The sequence below is a fragment of the Macrosteles quadrilineatus genome, unplaced genomic scaffold (genome assembly GCF_028750875.1).
Source record: "Macrosteles quadrilineatus isolate MER2022 unplaced genomic scaffold, UCM_ALF_1.0 Scaffold_4__1_contigs__length_99947679, whole genome shotgun sequence".
In the NCBI taxonomy this organism is placed as follows: Eukaryota; Metazoa; Arthropoda; class Insecta; order Hemiptera; family Cicadellidae; genus Macrosteles; species Macrosteles quadrilineatus.
The window spans coordinates 19,743,301-19,765,245 of record NW_026542597.1 but is presented as its reverse complement, the minus strand read 5'-3'; the positions used below and the strand labels follow the sequence as shown (position 1 = coordinate 19,765,245).

The window sequence follows — 21,945 nt, the reverse complement described above, 5'->3', positions numbered from 1 at the left end:
TTCTTCGGCTTAATGGAATATCTCAAACTCGAACACCTAGAGCTGTTAAATGTCAAAGCTGAAGATGTTAAATTTGGAATTTGTCACATTTTTTTTGTCCAAGGAGTTAAGGTACGAGCCCGTGATTGTTTACTTCAGGCTAGACCTAGGGGGTTGCGGCATTATCACTTAGATCAAATCCATTGGTGATATGGCGGGATTTGTACCCGGGACCTCAGGGAACGAAGTCCTGCGCTCTACCAGGATGTAGTTTGAAACTAAGACCAGCTTGCTCCTCCTCATCATAACTGTATAGGCAGTATCTATCTATATATATAATACGTGAAGCCGTATTTTGTTAACGCAACTCCTCCCTTATTTGTAGACCAATTTCAACGTTTAAGGTGTCAAAAGATTCGTCTTAATATTTAGTTTTGCAATAAGGTTTTAGAACTTTAAAATTTTTATTCTTAAGGGCGTGAGACCCTCTCAAAGGTCGGGTTTTCCCCATAAGAAATACATTGAACAATTTTAAAAACAAAAAACAGCTGTTTATGAAAAGAAACGCATTAGCTTTTTGGGAGTAAATATTAATGTTTTAATATTCAGTAGGTTAAGACCAAGTTAAACAGTTAATCAGTTTTGTTGGAAGAACGGAAAATGCCTCAAGTTGAAAGACAAAATATTGTAAACGGGAAGAGGAAACAATTAATAATAAGGTATCTTATGTGTATGAGGAGAGTAGAGAAAGAGAGGTCTGATCTAACAGATACACATCCATATACACATGCACTTGGTGAGATGAATTATATTTGCCAGTTTTGCTATGCAACTTACTTTGGAAGTGAAAAAATATACGATGCCCATACGAAGCCGTGTTGTCACGGTTGTAAAATAAACTTGCCTAATGTCATATCAAATTAATGTATGCAAGAGATTTTACTTAGGCTATGACACTGGCGGATCGATATATTTCAAAACATTTATTAGAAACCATAATAATGCCTTGAGTTGATAAGTTCAATTAGTAAGATTATATTAAATCTTGGCGGACTTTATGTTTTCATTGTAACTTTTGTATTACTCGCTCTACTTTAATTGAGGAAAAACACAAATGGATTGTTTACTTCTAGGTTATGTTGCCTGTTCCTCGAAAAAAAAACGTATAAAAAGTTTTTTGACTGAATTTTAGTTGCAATATTAGACATAAGTGAAGGAATAAGTGTTTATGTATTCAACGATCGAGTAGTTAGTCAAGTTTATTTTTATGATTAAGGAGAGGCAAATAATATACGCTGTTCAAAAAGAGAAAATGAAAATTCCTATCCAAATCTTATAGATACAAAATTTATCCAACCTATTTCGACAAATGAATCCATACATTCAAAATTTTGGGACAGGTATTAAGAGAAACCTCACTGAACAACGTGAGGACGTTCTGATGCGAGGCATATACTGTGACTAACACACAACACGTTAAAATACGTTAACAAACTATCAATGGTGTTGCTGCTTTAGGCTATTCAAAGGCTTTCCAGTTGATAACCCAGAGTTTGTGGGTAAACAATGGAGCACATTAAATGGTTGATATCACTCCACTTTTCAGGATTCTCTACGGAGAAAAATTGTTTCATTAGGGGGATGTCTAGGCAACAGTTTTCTTCAATTCTCAATGTTGGAAAATCTTTGTTGCAACATGTTAGCTCGAATTGAAGCAGATCGTTTAGCATTCATTAGAAGCTATCAGTTAAAACTGAGAGCAGAAATAATGCAGGTGAATCTTGACGACGCAAATAGAGATATTTAAAATTAGTTTCTAACAAGTGTTTAAACAACTCCTAAGATGTAGGCCTAACTAGAATTACTCGAATTTAAGCATGGCGTTTTCCTCAGCGTTATGTTTCATGCCTCACGGGTTCTCTAGTAACCTCTAATATCCGGAGTAATATAGAGAGGTCGAAAGAGACAACAAATAACTGAAAACCACAGTTAAACCAACATGGTAAAAAATTTACAAAATAATCCATAATAGAAACAAATATTCATGTAACCCATTGGATGTATACTTCAACCAAATACAATAATGTGGAATTAATAATATTTTATAACCTTACCGAATTATTATTTATATTTTGTTTGTTTTAAATGCTAAACATGTATCAGAATCCAGCACTCATAGACATCAATTAGTAACACCATACAAAATGAGACTAGTTTTAACAAAGTAGTGTTCTTTACCGGCCGAGGTACTCGTGTGCAGTAAACAGAAGTCTGAGGGAACACGGAAGTCGCTCCTCCGCTTTATCTGACGGCCTCACCTCATTAAGGTCTTCACTGCTGAAAAAAAATTGCGATAACATTTTGTTAACAAATATTAACTCTGAGTTGGTTGGCACAAAAATAATTGTTGTAAAATTCTTCTAACAAGACAAATGACAATGACAAATAATGTGATAAGTAAATTATAGTTAGACAAATCTTGATTAAAAGGAAAGCATTTTGTATAGAAAAACTACTTTTCATTTTACATGGGAAATTATTCTTTGATCCTCGTATTTTAACCATAGTAACAATCATATGGTCTTCAAAATTATTAGCGTATTAAATTAGCGTGTTTTCAAAATTATGGATACCAGATAATTGTTATTAGATTTCTACAATACACAGTAAGCAGATAGTTTCTATACTCTTTGAAGATGTTGCTGTTTTCAGAAGTGGACCGATAAAGTCAACTGGAATACGGTAAATTTACCAAACAATCTTTCACAACATTTATCAAAAAGGCGTATTGACTATCTCTTCAGTATGCTCTCAACGAAGATAAAAAATTATCTAGGCTGGTTGATAGGTTTCACCAGGCACAATTGCAATTTACATAATTAAATATTGGAAAGTTAAGAAATGTTACCTTTTATAAACTGTTGACAATTCTTTTAAAATGGTACTAAATTGAACCGCGTTGTGTGGTACGTATGGGTTGTGTTTGACTTATTCTAAATATTTGTTGCCGGTAGTGTGGTGAAAAGGATCGCACGTAACTCAGCTGAGAAGGTGTTTACGTTACTTGCTCTCTGGAAGTCTCGCACAGAACTAGTATGCCATCGCCATACTCACACAATTTTCGGCCTTGTAATGAAATATATTACAAACTATTCCAAATTTGTCATTTCTGTATACATTCTTGCAAATTTTAATCTACTTAAACATTGCTATCTTCAAAACCATGCTATAAGAATGTGATTTGTACAAACTTACTGACAAATGATCTCATAAAGCAACATCCATGGAGAGATCAAGTCAAACTGTGTTTCTACGAGTTGTCCGAACTGTGTATCTACCAGTTGTCCAGACTCTATTTGACGACAGATCACATGGATGAGAGATTGGACCAGACGAGGCAGACGATTCTCACCCAGGGTGTCCACTGTAAGACTTTAACTTATAACCAAACACGCTAAAGCACAGGTTTGTAAGCTAGCTTTAGAAAGTTAGTAACAATTTTTTAGATTTCAAGAAATTATAAAAGTAGAAAGGCTATTTTAAATGCTATAAAATATAAAATAAAACTTTATTGAACAGATTAAAGTACCCCTGTGTTATGACTTTCTAATTCAGAAGTAAGAGGTCATTTTTAAATTGGTACATAAAATGTTGTTTTGGTGAAAATGTAAAAAATAAACAATACAACCCAAACAAGTAGTAAATGTGTGGTAAGATATTTCATTGTGTATTTGACAGAATGACTGTTAAGTTTACATTGACTTAATGACACTTCAGACTCTTTGTCTGGTAAATCTTGATCTTGTCCTTTAAAATCAAAACCAATCGATAAAGGAAGTATTGCAACTCTTGCAAACGAACCATTAGAACGATAAGGAAGAAGGAATGGATACACAACTACCCAAGAAAAGTTTTCCAGCCAATTAACAGCACACAAAAATTCACAAAGCAATTGATTTAATATATCCCCAATATAAGGGGGCTCTTCAGCAGAAAGTAGTTGAATGTAATGAATGTCCATTCTACTACTACGGGGGAGCCAGCTGGTCTAGTGGTTAGAGCATGGGACTTCGGTCCAAGAAATCCCGGGTTCAAATCCCGCCAAATCACTAACGAATTTTATCTTTGTGATAATGCCCCAACCCCTAGGTCTAGCCTGAAGTAATGTGAAAAACAATCCTGGACTCGTGCCTAGCGTCCTAAGACAAAAAATCTACATTTTGAAGAAGCTTGTTTCTAGAGACAAATATCAAATTGATTGTGCTTAAAATTTTTTGTGTGCTGTTGACTGGAACTATTTTCTTAGGCAAGTGTGTATGTTCCTTTTTTCTTATCGGGTTTCTAAGCTCCTTCCTCCTAATAAACCTGTGATTACTCACAGACTTGTGGCCCCTTGTGGTTGATACAAGTGAGGATACACAGCAATGTGTTGTTGATGATGGTGAGCCACTTGGTACGCAACTCAGCATTGTCTTCAGCCACAGCAGCCAGTAGTTGTGTCACACTCTCATTGACAAACATCTCACTCCACTTCATACACTCCTACAAAAAACAAACAGTTACTACAGTTGATGGTGAGCCACTTGGTACGCAACTCAGCATTGTCTTCAGCCACAGCAGCCAGTAGTTGTGTCACACTCTCATTGACAAACATCTCACTCCACTTCATACACTCCTTCAACAAACAAACAGTTACTACAGTTGATGATGGTGAGCCCGTTGGTACGCAACTCAGCATTGTCTTCAGCCACAGCAGCCAGTAGTTGTGTCACACTCTCATTGACAAACATCTCACTCCACTTCATACACTCCTTCAACAAACAAACAGTTACTACAGTTGATGGTGAGCCACTTGGTACGCAACTCAGCATTGTCTTCAGCCACAGCAGCCAGTAGTTGTGTCACACTCTCATTGACAAACATCTCACTCCACTTCATACACTCCTTCAACAAACAAACAGTTACTACAGTTGATGATGGTGAGCCACTTGGTACACAACTCAGCATTGTCCTCAGCCACAGCAGCTAGTAGTTGTGTCACAATCTCATTGACAAACATCTCACTCCACTTCATACACTCCTTCAACAAACAAACAGTTACTACAGTTGATGATGGTGAGCCACTTGGTACGCAACTCAGCATTGTCTTCAGCCACAGCAGCCAGTAGTTGTGTCACACTCTCATTGACAAACATCTCACTCCACTTCATACACTCCTTCAACAAACAAACAGTTACTACAGTTGATGGTTAGCCAGTTGGTCTGGCGGTAGAGTGCGGGACTTTAGTGCCCGAGGTATTGGGTTTAAATCCCGCCAATCACCAATGGATTTTGTCTTTATGATAATGCCGCAACCCACAAGGACTAGCCTGAAGTAATGTGTAGAACTGTTCTGAGCTAGCACTTAGCGTCCTTGGATGTGAAGGCGGGACAAAAAAAATTACAGTTGGGTATGGTACGACATGAACCAAATTTAATAGCGGTAAGTGGTTAAATACCTTTTCGTGCTGAAGCAATCCTTGTAGTCCTGTCTAGACTATCGATTTTAATTCAACTCTCAAAAGGAGTCTTTATCCTGCCAAAAGTGGTCGATTTTCGATAATTTACAACACATAAGTATTTTATAGAACAATGAATAAACATACAAACACGAATTTGAACAAAAGCTATTAGCCAAGTATTAAAAAGTATTAAAAGTTTGTGAGGAGGAGGAGCCATATACAGGTTGGCAAACTTGTCTAGGGCTTGTTATCACTGCACATTCCTGGAACCCACCCCTTCTTACAACTCTGGGGTGAGTTACTGTTTTGTAAAACACATTTCAACTAGTTTTCTGAAGTAAGCACCGTTCCTCGGTTGCCAATTTTCATGCTATATTCTAACTTTCAAAGTCTATAACTCCACAACTTAATTGACACGATCCATAACTGTCTATTTGTACACAATTAATGTCTGAACCTATATTTTTCCGTGGATTGCTAATCGTATTCTAATCCATACCTCCACTCTGTCCATCCTCCACAGGGTGTAGAGCAACAGGCTGTACTGTGCGTCTCTGTCCAGCGCAGGCTGGAATAGATTGGCACTGAATCTGCTGGGCTGAAGAACCTAAACATAATATAACAATTCAAATATAACAGTATCTGCAAACTGACACATTAGCTTGTCAACAACCTTTAATGGGAAAGCAGTGAATGTAACTGGCATTCTATGAGTTTTTAAGGGAAAATTCCCATTTAAAAATTAAGAAACACCTGAGGATAGACGCTATGGATTTACTTTTTTTTTCAAAATCGGACTCCAAGTGTGGTATGTGGTGTTGTACACATCCACACAGACATCATTTCAGATCACATTTTGGATGGTTCAGAAGGACCTGAGATTCCCTTCAAAACTAAAACTCAAAAATTGGGGACGAAAACAATACTTTCTTCATATACTATAGAAGGAGAAAGTAAACACACATATTGGGTCACTACCTAGGAACCTACCATTTAAAAACCTTTCATTATTCAATAATTCTATTAACAAGAAAATGTATGCTATGATGAAAGTATTTGAAACATGGAAATTGGAAATGGAAATGTGTAATTTCCATTCAGCTATCGTGTATAACTTAAAAATACAAACAATTTTGAATATTCAACCATTGTTATACAATTAAAGGTTACGGGGAAAATAACAAAAGACTGTACATTTAAAATTTACTTTTGTTAAAATCTTATCAGAAAAATATAAATTTGCAGGCCTGCAGGTTTGCTGCATTCAGAGACATTATATCGTAATTTATTCTATCAGCCAAGACTACAGAAAGCCTAATTATCTGATCTCTTACCTCAGTCAAGATAGCGACAATCTGTTCGCAATCGTCCTGCTGGTACAAATCCACCAGTTCATCTATCATCTGCTTCCTGTTGAGGGTGGTCAGCATGGTTTCTACAGTGCTGCGGTTGATTATAAAATGGTTGGTGACATTAACGAGCCGAAGATCTATCTCATCAAGTTTCTCATGAGATTTTATCTGGAAAATGAAAATAAAATAATATAACGTAATAATATCTGAAGACTTTGAGATAAAGACTGGGGTGAGACAGGGAGGCGGATTTTCTCCATTACTGTTCAATCTAGCTGTGGAAATAGTTCTTCAAAAAGTCAGAAGAACAGAGATGGGGATTAAGATAGGAATGAACATAAACATTCTAGCATTTGCAAATGGCATAGTATTAATTGCACAAAGTATCGAACAACTTAAAAATTTAACAAAAATTCTTATCAACCATACAAAAAAGATGAGATTGCACATCAATGAGAACAAAACCAAGTTTATGAGATGGAGATTGACGAGTTTAAATTTCAAAAAGTTACTAATTTTCAAATCTTGGGAGTTATTCTTACAAGTGATAATAATGAAGACATCGAAATGCAAAATAGATTAAACTTAGCAAAAAAAGTTTTTCAGCTTGCCACAAATTATTGAGCTCAAATATACTATCCCACATCAACAAACTCAGAATATATAAGACCAGTTTTCCTGTATGGATCAGAAAATTGGATTTTAAGTAAAAAAAAAACACAGAAGAGAAAATTAACAAAATATTGAGAACAGTGTACGAGGGCCGACTTTTGAAGATGGACAATGGAGACTAAAGCATAATTGGGAATTGAGAGAATTATTTAAAGCTTCAGATATTGTCGCTGAGGTACTGAGTAGAAGGATGAGATAGGCAGTCATCTTAAGAAAAGAAGACAACTCGTTACTACAGAAAGTATTAGAGAACAACCCAAAAGGAAGAAGAACCTTTGGTAGACCGAAACTGAGATGGTGGGACAAAGTTGAAAAGGACATTAGAAAACTGGGAAGAAGGAAGGAGAACACAAGATGCAAAGAGGTGTGGAGGCAGTGTGTTAGGGAGGCCAAGTACCATTTGGGGTAACAGTGGCCACAGCAGTAATTAAGTAAGATAACGTAATAAACAGTAACTTCCATCCTTTATACAAAACAATTCCCAGTACCCGTATGTGTTTGTTATAAAGAAGGTTTATATTTGGAGTTTAAAAATTAGGCTTTACATAGCTTGAAAGTTGCAATTGTCGTTGCGGTTGTTTAAGCATCACAATGTCATCAGGAATCCAGATCTCGGCTGAAGCAGCCTTGTCAAAGTTCAAACATTTCAGAATCCCCTAATTTACACAATCTATGATGATTATTTAGTCAGAGTTTACATACCAAGCTGAGTTTGTGGATGGCGGTGTGGACGTCGTCTGCGTAGAGTGCCATAAGGGCGTGCATCCAGAAGCTGCGTGCCGCAAACTCTGAATCACAGCCGAGCAGGACCAGGTCATGGAGGTCTCCTAATAACAGGGACGGCAACTCCCCACCCATGCAACTGCGGAAAAAAAATTTGGAAAAGTTAGAAGTTTGTAAAGGGATGTGACATAATAATCGTTTTTGTAATACAGAAAGGATGGTTGGGACTAAAATTTGACACCTGAAAAAGATTTTGTCCCTCTCAACTTTCAAGATTGATGCCGTTTGCAAATGCTAATATAATAAAATTAACCATACAAAGTAGTAGACGACAGATACAGATAAGACTACTCCACTGCTGTTAAATTCAATAAAGCCCCGTACGTCTATTTTAGTTAAAAGGATTTAAAAGAAATAATAAGTTCCCACAAAGCTATATAGTAAACGTCTGCAAATTCAGCATCTGATTTTTGGAACTTACAAAATCTTGGCATCAAATCATGTTTTAGCAGACCTCAGAAGCAATAGGCAGAAAATCCTAGAAAATTCTTGCATAAAATCCCACTCAAGGCTCTACTTCCCAACCTCATTGCATAGTATTGATTATTCAAGATCACAAAATTACTTGAAAATTGTGTTCAAAAACCTTTCATCACTTTTACCTTCCAGAAAGCGGGGAAGGTTTCCCACGGGATTTTCCGTGTGCCAGCCATTGATCCAGCAACAACTCTCCGTACAGTATACAAGCCGCTCCCTCCGCCTCTGTTTTTAGGAGGGATGGAAACCCAACTTCTGGAGGATTGTGATACCTGGAGCATAAAGTTGTGTTAAGAGCATTTAAAAAAAAATATTCCATATCAAAAATGGAGCTTGTTTAGTTTAGCTTGTTAACCGGAGAAAATTAGAGTCTAGAGTTTCATAAGCACACAATAAAAGGTCCACGTAAAATAATACTAATATTTTGTGCTCTTCGGTCTACTCAATAAAAGAAGTCCCATATTAGGACAAAATATCAATGTTATGTCATATTACCTCTTCTGAGCATTTTTAAACACTTGAAAAATCACTCTCTTAGGTACCGGTAAGCTAATTGAACTTCAAACCTTAAAAAAAACTTCCCTAGACACTAGGCTTTCCTTATAATATAAATAAATTTTTAAATATAATATTATGGCAATTGGAAACAAGAAATATGGTATATACAATATATTTTAGTTCAGATACAATACAAAATGTATTAAACATTTATTCAGTTAATCGAGGTAGGGTATCCTGTGTTTCAAAATTATGACAGTCGATAAGCTTATTAATTTTGTATGTAACAGAATAAACACATTTTACTTACAAAAAGTTCTTGTACAGCTGAATGTACAGATCAGGGAGTTTCGTAGGCCAATGAAGATTCCACTTGCCAGCTAGAGCAATCACAAACTGCTCCACCAAAGTCACAATATCCATTCCTGTGAACTTCTCCAGGAAATTGTTTACTTCTTCTACTTCTTTGTCGGTTTTGAAATACTCTTCTTCTTTTATTACCCTGGATGATGATTTTTTTTAGTTTAAACCAACAGCTTTTGGATAAAGTTAGATTGTTGAACAAAGTTAAAACAACAATAATAGTGATTTTCACTTGTTGCAGCTCAGCTTAGTTTTGCAATAGAACGTATTCTTACTTTAAAATTATTACAGACCGCAAACTACTGAAAATACAGGTTAAGTCTTGTAAAACATTTTCACTTAAGTTTATTCATCCTATTGAGCAAACCTGACAATGATTTGTTCAGTAGAAAATGACTAGGTATTGGTGATTATCGAAGAGGTTGAAGCCCCCCCACTTTTTTTATGTGATAATATATATAAATGTAATATTTATTCTTCAGGCAACCCAATAACATGAGGGTATTATTTTCTCCCCTAATTAAATGTTAAATTTCCCTTCACTATAAAAACAAATTGTTAAGTCGATTTGAACCAAAACTAAACATTCATCGAGCTAACAAAGGAAAATAACACATATCAACTAGCAAAACATCTATCAATTTTTTTGTTTTTGCTTGGATAGGAATTTTTAAAAGACTATTTATTCTAAAAAACTAAAATTCCCCATGTCAAATGGATACCTTTTGTTTGTTTGCAAAATTCCCAGTAACCGTCTCTACTTGAATTCCCTGAAGCATCATAAACACACTCAGGATTATTGAGGGAGGGTCTTCTGAACAGTGACTTCATTTAGTTTCAAATCTCATACCAATTTGTAGTGAAAGTTATCAGACAAACTACTTAAATATCTGATCTTTGGTATAAAATATATAGGCCTACAGGTTATATTAAAGATGACTCATTTAAAAGTGGAGTCTATTTACAGTTCCTGCTATCAACTTACTTGTTCTTTTCTTCCTCACTAAGACAATTGGTAAGTTCCAATTCTCTACTCTCTCCAGAGAAATCTTTGTTCTCAAAGAGGCGAAACATATCCATAGTGTCTAGCGAGTCTTCATTCCACCTGACTACTTCATCGTCTTTCTTACCATCTTCAGATTTAAATCTGAAAATAATTTCTCAAGATTATCAGGTAAAAAAAAAATTGCAATGTGATTAAGGCCTAATCTTTTTTCTAAGAGTGATTTCAGACGAAGAAAGAAAACTGAAAAACATGTAAAATTACAATTACCAGAAGAAATAAAGACGTACAACAAGAAAAGCAAATTTTCACATTAAAATGACTCAAAATGGTCCAATGTGTGCTATAAAATAAAAACAAATGAATACAAATGTAAAAGGCTTATTCTTATTGACTTTACACAGCCTACCTCAGTTTGTTGGGCAGAAGACATGTTAGTGTACGAGCCAGGGTAGGTTCCTCTTTGCGTGTAGTGTTCCGGACCCGCGTAGATCGTCTCTTACCAGACATAAGTTGTTCAATGGCAGTTGGAGAACTACGTCTACGTTTTCCTCTCACTCCTGCAAATATAAGGTTTAGAGAGTAAGATGGTAAAGTTTGGTAGGATCGCCGTTTAATTTAAAAAATATACTAACTCGGTAAGTCAATTATAGCACAGTCAAGAAATAGAAGCACTGTTAACATGACATGTTTGGGCCCTAGTACCAAATGATGGTACCAAAGATCACTGTCTCATCTGTTTTTATACTGGTGCTTGGGTTATGTTCGATTCCATTTCAGATCTTTAGAGATTGGCAAAGTCAATGGAACTTTTAAGAAGATAAATTATAAATAAAATAAGTAGAAAGCCGATTTCAAAATATGATTTTACAATATAGAGTCTGCCAATACCAACCCATGATTTTACTAAATATATATTACAGTGTCATCAGCATAGGGCTCAAGGCATTTATCAAAATTAAAACAGCCCTAAGGCTCTCCAACCCGGACATTTTGTGTAGAGGAAGAACAACAGCAGCCAATATGTACTTTAACCTATTTTCTAAGTATGACTGAAACATGACAAGTTTTTTCCCCCCTTACCTTAAGCTAATCTAATAGGATAGGATGAGAAACTTAATCAAACGCATTAGTCAGATCATAACAATAAATTGATAGAAAACTATTCTCCTCAAAACACAGTTAACCAGCTGAATCTGACACCTACCCATTGGCTCTGCTTCTTCTCCCTCATTGACTGCCTCTGTGATAATGTTGTCCACCTCTTCATCTGCTGACAGCTGATCAGTGTCCATCCCTACCTCCATGTCCACGTCACTGAACTGCCTCTCGCTCAACAGTCCCACTGGTCGGTACATGTCCTGTAAGAGTTATATTTAACAAAAGATTAATATAATTTATCGCAGAAGAGTAGAATGTAAGAATCAGACCTCTCCAGGGTATGGATTGTATCTTAGAGCAGCATCTTAGATGGTAGTGATTGATTTAGATTGTGCACTCTAATCATCAGACCCAATAGGCAAGGGTCTCATGATGATTGGAGTGTTCAATCTAAATCGATCACCACTTACCATCTTTTATATGTATTTAGCGTCTTGTGAAGCAACAGTGTGTAAATATATTATTACAAGTGTTATTGACGTACTTTTTGTACTTTCAGGTAATTTAATAACCACCTACGATGCTGATCACAAAGTTATTTATATTAAAGGAGACATCCTGTCTATGTAGACAGGATGAACGCATTTAGTAGAGAGAACCTCATTCAAACCTCATGTAGAATATGTTGCTATCAAGTTCCATTTTTTATTTCCCATTGTGATAGTTGATCGAAACATTGTTAAAAAGTAGCTGTCAGTTTGGTAAGTTCAAAAGGTTGGTGTATGAAAAACTGTAATTTGCAGCAGCACTTTAGTCGCTTAAAATACCTCACTTCTTATTCTAACTACAACTTAAACATGGGAACAGAACGTCTACATTACCAGTTCAGGAGCCTCCTCCACAATCTGCGTGTGAGCCGCAGACAGCAGTAGTGCCAACTGCATCCACGACGTCGGCCGGCAAGGTAACGTGAAGCTTGGAGTGGCTCGTGTCTCTTTCTTGACTGGAAGCTGCCCTTCCCTCAACTTTAGCACTTCCGAGAAGTACTTCTCAGCCTCTGTTGGATCCACATCTGACACTTCTGCTGGATCAAGAGGGCTGTGGCAGGATGTATGCTCATGAATTAGACCTATTCTTACTTAAGAATTAATATCCTTGAAATACACTAGTTGATAAACACATAATCAAATTTGTGTTCTGAGTTTAGTAAAATAATCTAATTTTGCAAAAGAGGAATGCTGCAAAGGGTTTGTAAAAATACTATTATAAAGTATCAAATGATTTAACTAAACACTAGCATACATCACAAAAATGGTTCCGTACCTACCTACCTGTTTTTGTGCACGTGTGAAAACCTTCATGATTTAATACGAGAAAATTTGATTCTACAACATGAAGTAAATATGAATATTTGAGCAATATAAAAAATTTGATATTTGATTGAAGAAATAGTTTTATTGACTATTTGACAACCTCTTTGGAGTAATTCTATGTCCATTTCTTCGCCTGAGGATGACTCCTTTGATGGGTTGAAAGCGGTCGCCTTTCATCTGTGACATGATCACATTGACAGATTAAGGTATTTTAACCTCTAGTATTAAGCAATTTGCTAATTATATACTTACTAGTCTGGATACGGGTTGAAGGTAACATAATACTCTCTCATGGAAGGATGGTCCTTGAATATCCGATCTTTGAGGGCAAGTCCCTTTCTGTACTTAGGGTTGTACTCGAGCGCTCGAGCTATGTAATACAAACAGTTGAGTAGACCACCCTGCGCATATGTGGCGGAAATAATGTTGTCTAAACTTGGGAAATGGCGGGGACTGATCTCCAATGCCTGTAAAAAAAAAGGTTTACTCAGTCAAATCAAAAGAGTACTTCAAGATTTTTAAACATGCACCTGATAAGAAGACGTGTTAAAATAGTGAAACCTTTTAACCCTTTGTGGTCAATGGTGAGTATAGGTCGCCGGGTGCCATTTTCTCGACTGCTCAAATAGCAAACTATACTAGCAGAAAACTGGAAAAAAATTCAACCTCAGAGGGTTAAGTTTTTATTTATAGCACTATAAATGGTTTAAGGTTTTATATTCTAGTTAGTGGTTGAACAAATGAAAGAGATCTATTAATTGACACCTGAAGTTTATGGGAATAAAAGTTTCTAAAAATGTAACAATCAAGCGATTTGACACATTTTTTAGTATTTCAAAAATAAAACAACAATAGATGAGAAATTAATAAAAATATTTTTCTCATTCTTTTAAATACTAAATTTGGTACTTATAACAAATGCTAAAAAAACTAGTAGAAATCTTGCTAGTCTTTGTAAAACTGTTAGAATAATAGGCATAAATGGATAAGCTACGTAAAACTTAATAAATCACTTATACCACAAACCTTTTCGAAAGCGGAGATTGCCACATTCAAATCAACCAGCTTCATGCCGACCAGTCCTATTCTGTACCACAGGTTGAGATCAGTGTCATCTAACTCCAAGGCCTGCAATCAAATGTTTTATGTTCCATTAATTTTAACTATTTGTTATCGCTGTAAGTTATGTACCTAAACAAGTTTGGGCAATGTCTTTTCTCAATCTTTTAAAACCATACTGCTTGATGTTTTAATATTTTTTTTATTTTGTCAACTGAGCAACAGATGCAACTAGACAACATGAGAAGTGCACAAGACCTTGGCTAGCACATCAAAACTAACTTGGGTATCAATAATACTGAACATAATGTTCAAACTTTAATAAATTGAATTTATAAGACAACAACATACATACATAATCTTTCAGACTAAAATCGATTAAACTGCATACCTTTTCATAAAGCAGAAGTCCATCTTCAAGCTTATTCTTGGCTATGAGAACATGACCAAGATTTTGGTAACAGCAATACTTCAGATGTTCTAAAGATGGTTTTATTCTTCCATTTATGAAAGTAACACGACCACTCACCTGTAATTGGATAAAAGAAACTTTTGTCTGTAAATAGAATAGCAAATAAATCTAATCAAAATGTCTTACATTGTTGTAGAAGGCCATACCATACATTGTATAAATAAATAATTTTGATTAAAATACATAGGCCTAAGTAAATAACAGAACAAGATGCAGGACCATTACAAAGGATTTTAAAGAATATGCAAAACTTAACTAAAACCACAAGATTTGCAATCACGATTGCAGAGATTCGTTACTCTGTGATGATATCAAAACTAGAGAGTTTCAGTCAGTTCACAGTTACAGTGATATTAACATCACTCCATTAGTTAATATGAGTTTTAACTTCATTAATCACACAGGCAGTACCGGATTTACTACTAGGCGGAGGCCGAGGGTCGCAAGCAGAAAGGGGTCGTTAAGTGTCAAAACAAACACAATTATTTTAGAAGAAAATTTGAATTTTTACTTTCTAAAATTAATAATTTGCCATGATCTCGATTGAAGATGATGATGTCCTTGTGATTGCTGGAGATATTTACGATTTCACTGTGATCACAGGAAGTTCCACCTAAAGGACAGAGGCCGCTTGGGTTAGTTAGGGCAAGTAGGCCTACCCTAAAACCGGTCCTGTACACATGGACATGTAGGCCTACAGGACATATAGGCCAGAGATTATAGAGAAAATTTTATTATTTTTCAAATGAATTATAATAAAACCAATCACAAACTACATTTAAAATAGTACAATCCCCGATGAAACTACAACTACTTGCACATTGGGGTGTTACGTACTTCAAAAAACAAAAATAAGCCATAGATGAACTCCTTTCTCACACTGGAAACAATATAGGCCTACTGCAAAGGGTGAAATAGATAAATACCCCCGCCGCAGCAAACCTGCCGTCTAAGCGAATTTTCATTTGGCCGAATTGATTTTCAATTGATCTATTTAAATAACATTAGGTTTAACGAGTACCTAGGTTTGCTGCTACAAGGAAACTAATAAAGTAGTGTGTTTTTAGTAAAATATTGATAGCTTACTATAAAATAAATAAATTTGCCAAGTTTGATCAAAATATATCCATAAACAAGCAAACTACAACATTTTAAAATATTCTCCATAAGAATAACATGGGAATTTTAAATTTACCATTTTTTTAGTTTTCTCCGTAACCAATAACCGTACAAAAACACTTTGATATACTGAATTGTTTGTTTTTTTAAGCTCTTTAAGAAGGTTTAGAGAAAAATTGGGAAATTTGGTGTTTTGAGGGTAAAAAGTGAGAAAAACCAATTTTTACCCCATAAAACCCCCCATAAAACCCTGTTCCCATGGTCCGATCATGCTGGATCGCGAACTCATTCAAGTTTATCCCGCCTTACACCTTCAAACCAAATTTCATCAAAATCGGATAAAAATTACTCAAGTTATCGTGTTCACGGACACATATATATATATATAAATCTATATATATATATCTATATATATATATATACATTTTGTTATTGTATACATCAATGAGGGCTACTTTAAATGTTACTAGGGTACTGTGGTATTTTGATTTGCTTAGTAATATATATACATATATAAAAATTTGAACGAATGGTGTTTTTGGCCTCTGGGGACATTAAAATGAAAAAGTAAATCGGTCCCGGGCCTAAGTCTTACCATGAGACCTACGGTAATAGCTACTTCCCTATAGGGAAATTCGCTAAAACTTAAATCTAGGAACGTAGGACTTGGCTGTAGGGTGAGATATATGGTACAGTATTGCCTACTGCCAAAACAGCTTGTAACTTAATTTACATCAAACTCTTAACCCGGCGGTAATTTCTGTAAAGCGAGCAATGGAGGGTATATTTGAGTAAGTATCTTTTGTCTGTTTGTACACAAAAATAATAATGGAATCCAACTGTAGACAGCTCCGAGAAAAATGTTAGAACAGTCAAACGCAACGTGTTCGTGTGTCTAAAAATAACGAATAAGAGCTTTATCATACTGAACTGACATGGATGAGAACTATTGCTCAATTTTTTGAGAGCTATTGGATGAGCCAACTATCATATTTTGTAGGCACATCAGTGGCCAGATCTACATAAGCTACTTAAAAGGTAATACTTACATTTGACAAAACTTCTGATTCTAGTAGTTCTTGATATATTTCTTCGGCTTTGGACCACTGTTCATTTGCTTGGCTTTGAAGTGCTTCCATATACCGTGCAGTAGCCTTCTCTTCCTAAAACATTGACACACCTTTTAAAATATGTTTGAAGAACTTATATGGTTTAGCTTAACTTAGTGGCTTATGTTTAGAGACACAAAGTAACAGTTAATTAAATTGATATTAAACATGCCTTTGGATAGCTGTAAAATAAAGCTAATCTACAGGTGAGCCTAAGTATCAACTTTTATTAACAAATTACAGTACCTAATCTAAGTATTTTGGTTTGGAAATCGATGACCGAACACAGTCCTTGCATGCTCATAGATTTGTGGGCCAGCAGAAATTAACGATGTCTTGCTAATCCAAAAAAGAGCAATAAGAATCCTAAATGATGAGTATGATGCCCCTTACAGACCTCTCTTGGTAAACGAGGGAATCACTCAATCATAATAGCAACCCCCTTTTAGTCCAATAGGTAAATATTTGTAAGTCTTACAATGATGCAAGTCACTTGAGGCAGTGTGACAAGTATTAACTTAGGATAATTTGAAAATATTTGAGCCTCAAGGGTTTAGTTTAAAATATCGCACTATGTTTAGATTACCTGTTTGCTGTCAAAACGATAACTTGGTGGTAGAATTCTGACGACTAGGCCTACAGCTGCTTCATGCTTTTTTTTAAGTAGTACATCTTCAGATCTAGAATAACTTGCTAATCCCTCATGTGGAAATCGTCAACAAATATAAATAAATAAACGGGAAATAAATACTTAGGCCTACAAATAGAACATGTACCTAGGCCTACATGAAAACATTTAAATAAGTTATCCGGTCAACCAGACACTGATTCACGAGACACGCCGCCGGTGGAAGGTACATCGAGACTGACTTTAAATTTAAAAAGCATGAAACAGCTGTAGTCGTCATACTACCAGCAAGTGATTGTTTTGACAGCAAACAGGTAATCTTAACATATATTAGTTCATTCAGACAATCCAGAAGTCATTCCATCATAGCCAGTGGAACGTAAGTCGCGACTGACTTAAAATTTAAAAAGCATAAAACAGCTGTAAATTTAGTCGTCATAACTTACTACCTCCAAGTGATCATTTTGACAGCAAACAGGTAGGCCTACATAATCTAAACATGTATTAGTTCATTCAGACAATCCAGAGGCCATTCCATCATAAAATAAAAAGATTGGCAGAACTTTGAGGCTCCATCCTAACTTAACTTAGGGTGTACGTTAAATCTGGATGGTTATAGGTTTAGGCCTAGACAATTTTTTCATTATAGTTGGGCTGTCAATGATTGGATTTGATTCTATAAAAATTATAGACATGTTAGGTTACCTATGTAAATTATCATTTGCAATCTTTGGGTTGAGACAGGTTAGGTTATGTTTAAACTTATTTTATCTTCTGTAGGCCTACATTAATTAAGTTAGTTACTTATGGTCATCAAAAGTAGATTGATGTGATTGAAAATAATGATGGTGGTTATGTATAAACATTTGTTGTGATAGGTTGGCTAGGACTATATCAAAAAGTTATGCCCAAGATCGAAAAGAGGACTGGGCCTAGGCTTACTAACATCAAATTAACTTTGTAGGCTATGCTATTTTATTCTGCCATTGTCAAACGTACAAACTCTATATTTATTTCTAATTTATTACTTTTTGAAAATCATACACTTAAGTAATGACAGATTTAGGTTTAATTCAATAAATTGTAATTTTATATTAAGGATTTCCTTACCAAAGCTTCCTTGGTGAGAGCTTCATTCTGATATTCGATTTCTTCCGATGAATCTAGATTCAACGCTTTAAATCTGGAAGTCATTTCAAATAATTACGTATTTACACTAGTAGCCTACTTCTTTTTGACATAAACTACTTCAAATTTACTAATGACAAAGCCCTATGCCTGCCTACATAACTTTGTTTGTGATTGTGATTGTGGAGTGGAGAGTTGAGAGTGATCGGCTGATCGCTCACCGCCACTGAGCTATAATTCTAACTGGAGGTAGCACTGAATGTCAAAGATGCGTGTCGCCAGCCGCCATGTTTGCGTGAGTCTGGTGTCATAAGAAGCCATATTATTGCTATAACTATTATTATACTTGGCTTAAAATACCTACTTTGTATGGTCGCCATTTCAAAGAAAATTATTAAAGTATTAAAAGTATTCAAGTATGACAAAAATACTCACTGCTATACCAACCTAGTTATAAGAAGCCATGTCATTGCTATGATAAGAAAACTTACTGCTATACCAACCTAACAAAATCAGCGACACGCTTTTGACAGACTTCTGCCATGGCAGTGCTACCTCCAGTTATAATTTTAGCTCAGTGCTCACCGCTCACCGGCGCACCGCCTGTAATCGTAAACAAACCAACAAACCCAAACAGCCAAACATCGAAACATCAAACACAGAAGGCATTTCTTCTTCTTCTTCTTTTTTTTCTTTTTCTTCTTCTTCTTCCATTCTAGTTTGCTTTACTGAAGCTGGCTTGGTTCAGCTAACCATGTAGCCACACTATTTCATCAATAGAATTTTCCCGGGTTTTTTAAAATATTATGATGCATGATGCTAGTTAGAAAATTTTAAATTTGAATGTCTTGTTTAATTATTTAAAGTTCAAGTTTCATAGCTACATAGGTGAGTTTACGTGAGTGGAGTAAAGATTCCGAGGGTAAAATTATGAAGAGACAATATTCCAGGCCATGGTGGAATGGCCTGGAATCATGATGGAAGGAAATACAATTCCGGGCCATATCTACAGTTTTCCGTAATGTTAGGTTGAGTAACGGCAGGGGGTTGGACTCCAACTTTTATTGCTGAAAAATATTATCCCACTTTAGTATTTTCCATTAACACGGGGGTTGGAATTCCGACCACGAACAAACATGGCTACAACCACGAACGTGTTCGTTAGTGGTAACTACGACGTTAAAGTAACCAAAGAGTCGGTAGTGGTAGATGGGTTTTGTCATAGACTAACCAACAGTATGTTTTATCTATGGTTTTGTCTTCCGGAGAGTTAGCATTCCGCCACCTAGTTTTCAGATCGTCCAATTGGTATAGGTGTGCATTTAGGCATTCTTCCTCTTGTTCAGACTCGCAATTTTATTTTATTTCATTCAAATTTATCTAAATTATAGTATAAATATGGATCAGATGAATATAAGTTCCCAAACACATAATTTATCACTTACTTTGTGTTTAATATCTCCGAAATTACCTGTTTTTGTCCAATTCGGCAATAAGCATTTGTTTGATGTGAGATCAATATTGTTTCAAAAGTGATAAATGATGTGGTTGGGAACTTACTCATTTACTCAATATTTACACTATAAAAACAGTGCGTTTAAATAACTTTGTAGTTATATACTGTACGTATACAATGGACGACTGCAACAATTAGGGTCGAAATTAGGCCAGAAAGCTGCGGACGTGCATTGTTCAAATTTCCGGCAGCAAAATAGCATCCTGTCGCGATTCTGAGGATGATTGTGCTCTGTTCCATGATTACTGTTAATTACGTATAGCTAATAGCTAATACTAATAGCTATTACTTTTTGTTGGTTAGTCTATGTTTTTACTTAATAGAAGATTTTTACAGAACTTCAATTTAGAACATTTTATTAAACTGGTATTAGTTTAAGTGAAGTTTAAATGTTAAATATTTTATGTGTGGATTTAATTTTGAAAATGCACCTATTCTAAATGTTATTACATGTATGGAATGTTTTGTGCAAATAAAGTATGTCTATGTCTATGTCAAGAGACTAGGAACCCGCATAGTAAGAAACACAACGTTGAGGAAATCTTGCTGATTGAATTCAAGATTGCATTAAGATTATTACTTGTCTGAAAGCTTAATTGAGCCTAAATATATCGAATTGCGTCGTGAAGGTTCGCGTACATTTCTGTTCTCAGTGTTAGGTGTTATTCCAATTCCGTGATGAACTTGACCGTTAAATACTCAGAAGAAGGTTGATCTCTTGTGTTTGGTCAAATATTGCCACTAACACTTTACCGTAGCATAATTGTTGTAGCTTCTTGTTTTTTACTTGAAATTTCTTGGCTGTTAGTGAATTCTTTCGATTGTTTGTGGAACTGGCAACGTAACCTTGCCGTCAAGATAGCAAGAAGTATACAATCCATTTGCTTTTTTCTCAACCGGTGTAGAGTGAGTAACAAAAACTACACACATTGTTCAATTTACCTAGTGCTATAATTATCTGTGTTTATATTAAATTCACCTATTAAATTATTTTCATTATTACTGTATTATAGGTTCTTCCAGTTCTTCCAACAAAACTGTTTGCATTGGTCAATACAATAAACTCCGCGAATATTTACTCCCAAAAAATCTGCTGAGTTTCTTTCTATATTTTCTGTTTTTGTTTTTAATTTGTTCTGTGTAATTCTTTGAAGAGAAAATCGACATTGGAGAGTGATTCGTGCCCTTGAGGGTAAGCATTTTTAAATTTAAAAATCTTATTGAAAAACTACAGACTGTGTCAAATCTTTTGACAATTCAAACGATGAAATTGGTCCAAAAATAAGGGAGGAGTACTGAGTAGTGTTCACAAAAAACGGCTTCACGTATAATATATATATACAGGGTGACCGTTAAGTCTTAGGACGACTTTATAACTTTTAAACGACAAACGATATCACAACCACATTTGGTATACCGTTACTGGAAATTGTAAGCTACTTTTCTGTGTACAAGGTGGTCGGATATCACCTTTGGGGGACGGCCCGTCGGGGGTCAGAAGAAAATCTTTAATGACAGCCTATGTTGAAATGTACATAATTTTTAAGGTCTACTTCAACTGAAAACAATGCCGCAAACCGCACTGCAAAAGGTTGATCCTGCGCAAAATGGCAGATGTTCAAAGATTTTCAAAATTAGTCAATTTCTTTAAATTAAAACATTTTTTTTTAATCTTTAAACAACTGTCATATTTTAACGGATGGTCCTTTTGAAGTACGGTTGCGGCATTGTATTCTACTAATAAATACCTTTAATTTGATGTGCATATCAACCTATGCTTCCATTCAAGATTTACTTCCGACTCCTTGTGGG

The 21,945-nt window shown here is 35.4% G+C and overlaps 1 protein-coding gene across 1 annotated transcript in view; it reads right to left on the bottom strand.

Annotated features, from left to right (window-relative positions):
- LOC128992788 (calcineurin-binding protein cabin-1-like) overlaps positions 1-18,784 on the bottom strand; it is a 58,062-nt gene extending 39,278 nt beyond the window's left edge. The window contains exons 1-19 of the mRNA XM_054416528.1: positions 18,600-18,784; positions 16,802-16,915; positions 14,553-14,690; positions 14,129-14,230; positions 13,355-13,569; positions 12,611-12,827; positions 11,836-11,989; positions 11,038-11,188; positions 10,611-10,772; positions 9,573-9,764; positions 8,890-9,036; positions 8,207-8,366; positions 6,815-7,000; positions 5,980-6,087; positions 5,049-5,195; positions 4,644-4,790; positions 4,359-4,521; positions 3,235-3,403; positions 2,218-2,316 (exon numbers count right to left, since the gene is read on the bottom strand). Of these exons, the coding sequence (XP_054272503.1) occupies positions 2,218-2,316; positions 3,235-3,403; positions 4,359-4,521; positions 4,644-4,790; positions 5,049-5,195; positions 5,980-6,087; positions 6,815-7,000; positions 8,207-8,366; positions 8,890-9,036; positions 9,573-9,764; positions 10,611-10,772; positions 11,038-11,188; positions 11,836-11,989; positions 12,611-12,827; positions 13,355-13,569; positions 14,129-14,230; positions 14,553-14,690; positions 16,802-16,915; positions 18,600-18,683 (2,855 nt within the window). The 5' untranslated portion in view covers positions 18,684-18,784. The remainder of the gene's footprint in view (positions 1-2,217; positions 2,317-3,234; positions 3,404-4,358; positions 4,522-4,643; positions 4,791-5,048; positions 5,196-5,979; positions 6,088-6,814; positions 7,001-8,206; positions 8,367-8,889; positions 9,037-9,572; positions 9,765-10,610; positions 10,773-11,037; positions 11,189-11,835; positions 11,990-12,610; positions 12,828-13,354; positions 13,570-14,128; positions 14,231-14,552; positions 14,691-16,801; positions 16,916-18,599) is intronic.
- Between the last annotated feature and the right edge of the window lie 3,161 nt (positions 18,785-21,945).